Source organism: Lepidochelys kempii, chromosome 10 (genome assembly GCF_965140285.1).
Source record: "Lepidochelys kempii isolate rLepKem1 chromosome 10, rLepKem1.hap1, whole genome shotgun sequence".
Lineage (NCBI taxonomy): Eukaryota > Metazoa > Chordata > Testudines > Cheloniidae > Lepidochelys > Lepidochelys kempii.
In genome coordinates, this window is record NC_136389.1 from 413,951 (window position 1) to 426,275 (window position 12,325).

The 12,325-nt window shown below is 39.1% G+C and overlaps 1 protein-coding gene across 10 annotated transcripts in view; it reads right to left on the bottom strand.

The window, feature by feature from the left end:
* Positions 1-39: 39 nt before the first annotated feature.
* The window catches only part of PDPK1 (3-phosphoinositide dependent protein kinase 1), a 96,788-nt gene continuing 84,502 nt past the window's right edge, over positions 40-12,325 (bottom strand). For 9 of the 10 annotated variants that reach the window (XM_078854492.1, XM_078854490.1, XM_078854487.1 and 6 more), the window contains 4 exons: positions 10,604-10,818; positions 9,755-9,812; positions 6,594-6,746; positions 40-5,993 (listed from right to left, as the gene is read on the bottom strand). In XM_078854492.1, coding sequence (XP_078710618.1) covers positions 5,886-5,993; positions 6,594-6,746; positions 9,755-9,812; positions 10,604-10,818 — 534 coding nt within the window. In that variant the 3' untranslated portion in view covers positions 40-5,885. The other variant, XM_078854491.1, reaches the window with a different exon arrangement.

The window sequence follows — 12,325 nt, forward strand, 5'->3', positions numbered from 1 at the left end:
CTGCCGAGCGGCGCAGAAAAAGAGGCGGGAGCCTAGGGCCTAGGACCCTACATGCTTTTATTACAAGACTATCGAGCATAAGTGAAACGTCATCATCCAGTCACTAGCTACATCTACAGCACAGAGAGCTGTCGGGCGGAGAACACACAGTCATTAAATTAGGAGATATGATTAAATCATCGACCAATAGAAAATTTATATAATAAAGCCAGAGAAAGGTGTAAAATATAGTTTACAATAATTATTCACATTCAAGGCTGTACATCAATACATACAACACCATGGCCCCGAACATGAATTCAATCCAAATAATTCATATATTAGAATTTAAATAACACAGACTGAACTAGAGGCCAATGCGCACCAGCAAATAACCTTAGAAGAATAAAAATACAAAAATGTTTATCCTAATATCACTGCATTATTTGCTTCTGTTTTTGTTTGCTTCTTTATTTTTTGCTTTTCCTGTACATCACAGTTACAGCTACAAACCAGGTAGAGAATATTACACACATCATAAGTGACTGCCACCAACCTGAAAGACAGCTAACATCTATCAAAATTGATTATAGTTCCTAGTTTGTTTGGTTTTTTTTGTTAGATACAGCAGTTGTGAGTTCTGCCACAATTTAGGAGACTTTGCCATGTACCAATCAAACTCAGTACATAAGCTTTTCAAAGAGCAACTATCCCCATTCACGCTCATTCAGATGGACTGGACTGCATGCTTCAGACAGTTTAAGAAATGGTTTTCCATTTCTAAATTGTTCACTGTTTATAGCTGTGTTTCTTCCAAGACAGTGCAAACACGTTATGGGGAAATGCAGTTTACCAGTTTGATTATAAATTTCTCATTTTAGCTGAAAATACACTGCTCTGGGTCAAAGAGAACTACTTACCTGCAAGATGACTGAAGGAAGTATCTATGGACAGACATTTTCTGGGCCATGAGGCATTGCAGAAGTGATTCATAGTTTAATTAGTAAAATATTGGCCTAAAGACAACATGGTTGAAGTATTCACCAAATGCTTCAAGTAGTATAAATACCACACCCATTTGTACACACATCAGTTCTTTTTAAAACACTAGGTTGAGAAAGAGAGAGTTGTGTGCAGCATCCACAAAGCCCAGCTTTAGTAAATCATGTACCTCCTTTCCCCAGCTAAGACATTATTAATGAATGTCTTATTCCCACAGGAAACTACCCAGACTAACAAAGAATCTCATCATAGATAGGAAGAATTACAGCTATACGGTCCAGCTGGAATACTCAGCTCTCAGTCAGGATCTGGGGTGAAAGAACTTCATTATTTAAGCCACTGCCTTCTTTATGGACACGTTTTTGAGCCAACAGTACCTAGATCTCCAAAATATTTATATGGCCCTTCACAAAGACACTCCTCAGTCCAGCATGAATAGTAAAAAGTTGGAAGTGGTTGAGTATAATATTGCCCATCCAGCCACAGTTCATAACATTTGCGTCATGTAATATCCCCCCACTTCACACATACATACAAACACACATGCACACACATTTTCAGTGTTTGTTGTCTAGGTTGCAGAAGACTTACATCTATTGTCTATATTATTTTAAAATTGGGGAAATTTATTAAACTTGGATTTCCAAAGTCAACCTAACACATAGAAAAAATGATTTCTCTTCAGTTTATGAGGGTTAAGTCAACAGGATCCTTTGAAAATGCCCAATACGGAAGGCGTCAGTGTCCAACATACCGTCCCTCATATATCACATCACAAAAGCTGAAGCATGGATATGATACTTTTACCCATCCCCCAGGAAGTTTTCTGGGGCTGGATCTAGCAGAATTTGCTACACAGTTCAACAGCATTATGGGACAAGAGCAATGCTGCATAGTGCTGAAGATGCCTTAGAGACTCCAACTTTGATAGTACAGCACCTCTTAAGACTGTTGTGTTACACTGCTCGTGACAGATACAACAGATCGTCTAAAGCTGAAAAACAATGCTTATGTGAGCTACAACTTAACTGTCCTTAAAATAAACCCTGCTCAGAAGAGGGCTTAGGACATTGAGGCAAATGGTGATACAGCAAACTCTCAGCCTAGCCCAGGAATCTTGAACATGTCCTGATATTTTTTAAGCTGTACAATAGACAAGAGTGGGTCAATGTCCCCAGGGGAGAGGAAGGTGGGTTAAGTATGCCTTCTAGCACCAATCCCACTGCCTTTTCTTCAAAAAGATTTCATTCAATAGAAAGCAGGCCCATCACCAGAGTTGAGTACCCTTCTGGGAGTCTGATCTCAAACTAAATGTCTCCTAATCTGAATCACAGCCACACTGATTCACAGTCTTTCTGGAAATCTTGGTAATTGTAGCTGGGAAAGGAAAGTGAATGAATCAGGCTCTGTACTCCTTTTCCCAAATATCTTCAAGAACAAAGAGGCTGCTTGTGGCCAGCTACACTCTCCCCTCTGGAAATCGTATGATTACAGTATGGAAAGTTCTAAATGACCTGCTCTCAGCCCTAGAGCAGGCCATTTAGCACTTCTCTAGTACTTTTCTCCATGCATTCTCATGAACGACTGAGCATGCTCCTGCACAAAGCACTCAACTGCTTTGTCCATAAGGACATCCCTACACTGAGATATTCCTATCCAATGCAGGAACCCTCCACCATAGTACAGAGCATGATATGTCCCTAAGCAGGCTACAAACATGTGGACTCTACCCATTCCACGTGACAGCCTTTGCCTTATCCTCCCATAGTCTGAATCTTCCACTACTATACCCCCATCCACAGGAAGTGACTCAGGGAAGCCTCTCCCAGAATAGTTTTGGCCCCCTACTGTAAGTGCAACAGCAAGGAGCAGCCTTTTCTAGCCTATTCTCCTCTTCACTGGAGGGGAAATATAGGGGTGAGAAGTAGTTTTACTTGACTTGCCCTCCTCCAATAAAGCAGAGATGAAGGATGGCAAGCCTCTGGCTCAGCTTTTGCCCCCTTCCACTGCAAAAAGAGTCCATTCCTCAGTGAAGGTTTGTGAATTACATTTTGGACTGAGTCCAAGTAATCTGAGGGGAAAAAAAGTAGAATGAAAAAAACATTTTTTGGAAGCTGATTGTTATTTGTGAGGTTTCACCTACCATAGACGGTAGTGCTCAATATTGTAACTTGTTCTAGATAGAGAATAGTAGCTAAAACTACTCAACTTTTTTCATGGGCCATAACCCTACCTGCCGAGCATGGCTTAACGAAGAACATGAATATGCAGAGGAGAGGGAGCTTAGTGCAGGAGTCCACCTGGAGAAGTTTCTAATTGCAATACTGTCATTTTGCAAAGTACCCAACAATGCAAACACCCAACTTTTCAGGCCCTCACATTTACTATCTACACAGCAATGACTGCAATCATTCTTGCTTTCTTTCTCAAGAGACCATCTTTGGGTGAAAGTAGTGTGTATGCAGGATCACATGTTACAGGGACAGTTTTTAAAAAAAGCAGTGGGCAGAAAGGAGAAGATATTTCTGAATGACAAGAGGGGGTTGTTAAACTATTTGATGTTACAGAAAATGTGTTTAGAGAAAGCATGTAATCTGCTGAAATGAACAGGTTTATTGATGCTATTCTAGCCTCTGTTCAAATTAGTGAAGTCATTGCTAGACCCCATAACAAGCCACCACTTTGCAAAACTGTGTGTTATGCTTGGAGATGCTGCACTTAAAGTAACAGCAGTGAATATGTTTGAGCTGCTGTACAGCTCCACTACAACCAGGCTCTTCTACAGAAGGCAAGAATAGTACCTGCCTATAGCAGAGTGGTACAGACTTGTAATCCAGAACCTGCTGCACTGCCTCAGATAGAGTTGACATACAGGTGAAGTGGATAGCTTTGGTACTAACAGGTATCCATTGCCACAAACTAAAAACAAAACACAACAGCAGGTTATCTTGGCTGTGATGTTGGCTATGGAGTTAATATAGCTGCAGGAGTCCTGAGTTACTCTAAGAACTTAGTGCCAAGTGGTTTGCCTTTGGAGTAGGGGTGAAGTCACTTTCAGACTAGCATCTGATTTTAACAGGAGGAATATCCTCTACTTTTCCCTTTATGCCAGGAGCTTATTAGGCACTGAACCCCCTCATCCTCGCCCACAAAATATGACCATGCACGTCAGCGATTTTGTTGTAGAGTGTGGATTTGGTGTGGATTCTTTACTACAGAATCTAACTGCACACTGGTACTTCTTCAAAATGAATTAGGAGGAGAGTAGCAACTTAATCAGACTCTCTTTTAAGGATCTGAAAATACTGACATATTGAACTGTTACACAACAGGCTTCTTTAGGTGCATATGGAAAATCTAGCACTGCTTGGTTACTTCCAGGGGGAAGAAGTACTTTGTACAGAAACAATTCAAGGGCAAAGGGGCAAATATGAGATATTTCTGAAAATGAATGAGTGAATAGGTGTGGTATTTATACTGCTTTAAACATGAGGGAGGAATGTCTTTGTCCAGGCACGGGCGTGCTCTTTCCAGGGGATCTGGTTACCCAGAAGCACAGATATATGGAAAACACTATTAGAGAAGTTACTTTTAACATGCACAAAGCAAAGTCTTTGCTGTGTCACAGGAAATTTAACAATTTAACAATTTAATTTGAAAAGGATGAAGCAGACCGATATGAAACAAACATTTATAGATATGACTAAAGTACCATACATTTTCTCCTTTGTATCAAACATTTTCATTTGAACTTTCAACTATTCAGATTAGTGTATAAGCTTATTATATTTCAATCATTTAAAATATTTTCAGAATTGCTAAAAGGTCTGCAAGTTGTTTGGCCAATGACCAGGACAACAATATTTGTACATCTCATTATACAAAGACAAATCAAGTCATCAATTGTACATCAAAGTTTTCATTCTTCCTTCTCTACCCAAGTAAATAGGTTGGCCCCGCTAAAATGCACAATACATGCATACCCTGGAAAGAAAGCTACTTGTCCTCATCTCCTGAAAAGCTGAAGAGTCTAATTACTACCTCAATAGTAACATTTTATACTAACTGGTTAATTTAAATTTAGTTAGTATTAATTAAAAGCATGCTGGTAATTTATTGTCCCTTGATTAAACTTGTAAATGCATCAAATTAAAATCCCATGTTTAAAACTTTATGAACTTCAAAAGCCAAAATTTCAATTTTAGAAAATTTTCAGTGCCACGTTCAGCATTTTACTTTCTTACAACCTGTAACATCAGCGTCTGACTGCCAGACACATACATCTGATTTACTCACATAATTATAATAAGTACCATGGAAATCCTGCAACCAGAACTATATATTAGGAATTATGCAAGGGTGCAACTGGCCTGACTGCAAATGCCAGATACCAGTTAGAAAAAAAAAAAAAAAAAGGGGGGGGGGGAAGTAAAGTAAAGAGAGGAGGTGCTGGTTACACCTCAGCAGAAGCATTTAAAAGCTCCCTGATGAAATACAGTTTAATGATAATCTGAGAGTCACAGAAATAATCCCAGCCCCATAAAGTGCAGGACCGGTACATGATCTGGGGTGTGTGCGTGTAGATCAGTTTTAACTGATCTTAAGTGAAGCTGGTAATGCAAGGTCTATCCATTAGTTTGCAGCAGAAATAGAGCTGAAGTGCACAAAAGCAAGATCCTCACTTCAACGATATGCATGTGGAAGCCTCAACAGAAGCACAAAGAGCAAGCAAAGCGACCCTGAATTCCATTTATGTTTGTTGTTTTTTTAAAAAAAACAAAATATTTCAGACATATGCTTCCCCTTGAGATGGATAATAGGTGGGTTGGGAAGATTCCTCTGATTGGCTGCACATGGAGTTCTAGCAGCAAGTAGGGAGACTGGGACATTTTGGATGAGCTTTACTATTTAGCAGCATTCTGATGGTATCTGTGCCGCCAAACTTCATGTATCTTTTTGCACCATTTGTGAGCATTCCCACTTGGGTCCATCAGGTAATATGTCCTGTTAGGCTACAAGTAAATAATAGTTTAATGACACTTTCAAGAACATATAAAAGACAAGAATCAGAAAAAAGACCAATAAATATTCTACTGGTAGCAAGAAAACTAATTCAGAATTAAATGATTAAAAATCTGTTCAGGAACCTATTAATTAATATCAGTTGTAGTAACAGAGCAATGTACATTATTTCTGGATAACTGTACAGTTAGTAAATGACATTTTTCCATTTAAAATATGTAGACTGATTAACTGATACAGTAAGTCATTGGCACAATTTTAGTCAGCTGCAATATACAAGAGTGCTTTGACTCTATTTTGAAGAGACGAAGATGAAAATCAAACTCTTGAAGCATTTCTTTCTATATCACACAATCCATTTAAAGTTTATATTTCTTTGTATTAAAAAAAAATTCAATCCTCTTTGTAAAAATATAATAATACCAGCAGACTAGCATTCATGAATAACTGTTCAAATCTTTGTAGTACCCAGGCAATGAAAACATTTCTATCAACAAAAAGTTTAACAAATTATTGGAAATTAATTTGAAAGAAAATTGATTAAAATTATATTAAGACTTTTGGGGAAAAGCCTAAAGATAGTCACTTACTGTATGAACAAAAAAGGTCTTAAAATTCTTGGCTTCTGGTCGTAGCTCTAGTGACCATGGAATTTCTCCTTTCAGAACTTTGTTGACAGGATCCACATAATAGAGATGGGGCCCTTCAGTGAGCAATAATTGGCGCCGACGAGCAAACAATCCCTGACAAAGAGAACAGTAGCAGCAACAAAGTGTATCAAGGCAAAGGAAGAACTGAATATTACTATTAGATCTATTCTCTCAGAGCTGTGTGTTGTTTTTCTCACTTTCCCCTGCCTGAAAACCCTCTTAAAGCATGTGCTTAAGTCACAGTGATGTCAGTGGGCTCCAGCACTTGCTTATATGCTTTCCTGAATCACAGCCTTAATAAAGAGCGGCGAACAACTGCCTTCAGTATTTATCTGTCTTATCAGGAAGCTGTCAAATCCTTGTATGTGTACTGGCAGGCAGCACAATCACTATATAATGTATACATTCTAGTATTTGTGCTAATAAAACTAATATTTGTACTATAGATGGATAAAGTAATATGGGATGCTTATTCTCTCAGGGCACTGTTATGGAAACAGAGTTAATATAGATTGACTAATTTCACAGTTGGCCTTCTAGTAAGTTTCTGAATTTACTACAGTTTCAAAAATGTTAGAACATAAGAATGGCCATACAGGGTCAGACTAATGATCCATCTAGCCAAATATTCTGTCTGTGACGTGGTCAGTGCCAGTTGCTTTGGGCTGTTGAAAGTTTAGAGACATGTGGAGCATGGGGCTGCACCCCTGACCATCTTGGCCAATAGCTGTTGATGGACCTGTTCTCCACAAATTTATCTAATTCTCTTTTGAACCAATTTATACTTTTGGGCTTCACAACCTCCCCGGCAACGAGTTCCACAAGTTGACTGTGTGTTGTGTGAAGAAGCACTTTCTTATGTTTCTTTTAAACCTGCTGCCTATTAATTTTATCAGGTGACCCCTAGTCGTTGTGTTATATCATCACCCTAGCCCACGTGCTTGCTGACTCTCTCAAAGAATTCTAACAGATTGGTGAGGCATGATTTCCCTTTACAAAAGCCCTGTTGACTCTTCCCCAACATATTGTGTTCATGTGTGTGAGATAATTATATATATATATTTTTTTACTATAGTTTCAACTAATTTGCCTGATACTGAAGTTAGGCCTGTAATTGCCAGGCTCGCCTTTGGAGCCTTTTATAAAAAAACCTCAGCATTACATTACTTACCCTTGTTTGGTTTGTATGGTTTTTTTTTTTTGGTTTTTTTTTTAATATTACACACACACCCTTTTTAAACTAACATTTGGAAGGTAATACTGACAAGACACTTAGAAGTTTCTTTGTGGGACTGAGACTAAGTCCTGTACAAGTGAATATAAAGGTTTTAAAATAAGTTAAAAATAACTAGACTAAAACATCACTAACTTTACATGAAAAGTTTGCCCCTTCCTCACCTGTTCCCCTTCTTTTCCACTCTCCACTTTGTCTTTGCCTACATCATATGTAATTTGCATTGTAAGTAATTTGGGCAGGGACTGAGTCTGTCTGTGAAGCTCACATAGCACTGTATAAACAATTTCTGCTTCTTGACTATATTCTTGAATGCGTCTCAGTGCATTTCTGCTGTAGTGTCAATATAACCAGCATTTTAAATAGTTAACCTTGTGACACTGTATCCTGTGTTCTTCACAGTGATATTATTAGGATATGATTATGGCATAAAATACATCATAATTATGCAAGGTAAGTCATGTGAGGTGTCATTGGAAAGGTTATGATTTACTGAATAAGATCATCATATTTGTGTGCATGTACCATTTTTGTATCTGAAGTTAAGAATATTGACTATGTATCTGTATTACAAATGTGTTTGCACCTGGGGAACGCGCACTAGACGAGATGGTTTCATTCTGAAAAGCTAGGTGGGGAAGGGCATTAGAGAAAACAATAGGCCTTAAAAAAAAAAAAGCTTATCTCCCACCTGGGGGCCTTCCTGAGGATACTGCAGACAGCCTCCAAGTCATGGCTGCTGACACACTACAGGGACATGTGACCAGGTCTCTTGGTGCTGGACTCCATCTTGGGATATCAGTATTTTTTCCACTGACTGGCATGGGAACCAAGCATTGAAACAAAGGGTTCCCCCCATATGCAAAAGCTATACAAGGCAGGGGAGTGACATCTTGGTTCTTCACTGACTCCCCACCCAAAGAGACTCCTGGAAACACCTGAGGAACAAAGACTGAACTGAGGAAAGTGCTGGATCCAGGCTAAAGGGATTTTTAGCTTGTGAATGGAACACCTGGGGATTCCACGCTGCAATCCAAGCGTAGCTTGCCCCTTAAGAATCTGCAGCCTGCTTGTATCATCACCCAGGGTGAGAATTTGCTATTCATATCCAATCTGTGTAGTATATTAAGCTTAGTTTGTGTGTTTTGTTTATTTGCTAAGTAATCTGCTTTGTGTAGATAGGAAATTCCCTAGCTGGAGCCTTCCCATGCAGGGCTGATCACAGCATCTGCATAGAACTGCAGCTGGGCGTGTCCCTACCTGTATGTGTGCTGGTGGAAGTGCAGGCTGGTCACAGCAATACAGTGTAAAGGGAACCCTCTACAGAGTAGCCCTAAGTTGGGAGGATAGAGGAAAGGAAAGTGGAGTTGCTCTTAGAATGAAAGACTGTTTCATTCTACCTCAGAAGGATTAAATACTACATTTAGGATAATAATGGCCTGTATTCTAGTTTCAGACATTAGCAGCCCAACAACACGCACAGCAAACATCCATATCAAGAACAACTGAAAACCAGGTGTCATGCTGGACTAATCAGATTGATAAAGGAGGAGAGAAAACATCTCCATTCATAGCTGATTACAAATTGGAAGCACCATCAGCTAATCTGACTGCAACTTTCGTCCAACCAAGACTGTACCATAATTTTTGTTTTAAAAAAGAAAGGATATTAAATTTGTGAAAAGCTGTTTGCTAGGAAATGTTATGACATCTTTTATAAAAGGAACGATAGATTTGGGACAGAACTAACGAATCTATACAAATCAGGGAACTCCAAAGACAGATTCCTTAGCAATACAGCTCTCAGAGGTGCAACTATAAGAACAAAGACATTTTACATCGTGTTAGATAGGATAATGAGACTTACCTTTCTTTTATCTACTGGACCCATTTTTAGTATTAAGTTGTTTTCTACAAACTGGTGCCTAACAAGAAAGAAAGAAAAAAAGAATTGTCATTACAGAAGCACCCCTCCCCCAGTAACCACAACTACCCTTGTTGTTTTCTTCTTTTTCTTTCAAATCTATCTGGGATATATCTAAAGATCCATTGCTTTGGAATCTTTAAAAAGTTCCCATCTCTCTCTATAGGTCTCCCCTCTCTGTTCCATGAGCCATGGCTATAACTTTAATTATTAGATGAATTTCAACCTCTTCTTTCCTACCCCAAAACTATTTGCTAGATATCAGTAGGTTATAATTTATTTGCAACTTAATTCCTGCTGTGACAAGATTGATGGATTGCACCTAACTGTTATTGATGGTATAATCTGAAGACAGTGGGGTTATGGAGGTGTAACTGAGTTTAATTTGGCTTGAAGAGCTTCTATTATTGGTGCCTATATATGAGAAGCAAAGAATCGTACTGTTTTTCAGACCCCAGATTGATTTTACAGGAGAAGCAGATAAAAAAAGCCTCTCTTTATTGGTTACCTGAGTTCATTTGATACGGAGTCCGAGAGAAAACACAACCCCACTGCCAGTATGTATGACACACACGTCATTTTCCAGATTATCATTGCACATTATTCTTAAAGTGGTACTAGCAAAAATCTTTAGTCAAGAAAAGCATGATTACTAATGAAATCATTAACTGTTCAGCTACTAGGATTCTGATAAAGATGAATATGAACCAAGGCAAGAATGGATGGTTTACTGTTTTGTAGATTCCTTATTACAGCACAAAAATCACAGATCAATCACTTTAAACATCTTACCATGGATTTCCACCAGCCTGTTTTGCCAGTAGTAGCCTCTTCTCATCTTCAGAAAACTGCAAGTCCAACTCAAAGGAATTATTGTCAAGATCGTGAATGTACTGTTCTATGTTCCCTGATATTTGTGGGTGACTTGTCTCTGGGGCAGACAGTGAATGGGAGGATGCCGAACCAGAAACTTGCATGCAACCAAACTGACTCAGGAGATTGTCGTACTACAGAAGGAAAAATTATTAAAACAAATTTTAGTCACTATTTTTAATAAAAAGCTATATTCAACATTTTTATATAAAACACTGAAAAGCTGCTTTTAATTCTAAAGTTTTACTGCTGATTAGCTACAATGACATGCTCTAAAAAAATATAACCAATAAATTACTTGGTTTGTAACAGCGAACACATCACTGTCACAAAGTTGAGTTAGAGATACCAGCATGTTAAGCAAAAGCTATAAAACAAATCAGGTAATTTATTACTTGCGTACACACACGACAGAAAGCCAGTCACATTTCGATGTCATACATTGTTTTTCCCACCACTAGCTTTTATGGTTGTGTTCTGTTTGTCACAATCTAATACAAATAATAATATTTAACTCTTGTATAGATTTTCATCCATAGATCTCAAAGTACTTTACAAAGCAGAATAAATATGAGGTCATCCACTTCAATTTTGATTTGTCTCCAGGAATGATGCTTCCATAATCTCTAAAACTATATCCATATCCAAACACATCTTATTAGGAATTTTCATTTGCCAGTTTCATCTCACTACTCCTAGTTATTTGGTCTTATTATTGGTTAAGCAGCATGCACCATAAGAGATGAGCTAAGAACACCCCATAAGATGTGTAACAACAGTTATGTTCTCTTGCATACCCTGGAACTCTTGGAGGTTCAAAGAGTAAAATCCACAACACTACTTAGGTGCTTACACAGATTTAGGTACCTAAATCCCATTTTTAGGTGCCTAGATTCCCCACTGTGATCCACAAAACTCCTACTGAATTCTGTTGGTACCTAAACTCACTTGGCGCCTAAGTTTGTGTCTTTAGGCATATGCACTGCTGCCTCACTCTAGGCGTTGGACACCCATCTCCCACCTGAGCCCCAGGGGAAGACAGGCCCTCAGATGCCTAACATGCCCGATTTGATAGCCACACTCAGAGGGTGCCTGCTGGATCACGTCCCCTAAAAAAAAAAAAAGATTGAGGAGGCGGTTGGCTGCTGTTGCTGCCATGGCCCACCTCGTAACTTTTAGCCCAGTGATTACAGCACTTGCCTGGGATGTGAGAGACCCAGCTTCAATTTGGCTCTCTGCCAGAGCAGGAAAGGATTTGAACTATGGGATATTCTAATGTGGGGGCTCTCTCAGTCTCTCTTGTTGAAGCTTTGCCACTGTGGATAAAGAAAGTGATTGGAGCAGGGAGACTTGAACCAGGGTCTCCTGACCCCTGAACGAGTGCTCTGACCACTGGACTACAAAACCCTTCCTACACTCTCTCTCTGGCCCAAATGCTCTTTATCCACTGTGGACCATCTTAAACAGGAGAGACGGAGGTACTCTAACCAATGGGCTAAACATTATAAGGTAGGCAGTTGCGCCAGCACCTGCAAAACGGCTGGTGGCAGTGCTTGCACGGAATGAGGCAGGTGCCTAAACCAGGAATCAGATTCCTGTTCATAGATCTCTAGCAGATCTAGGTGTCTCCCTGAAGCCTGG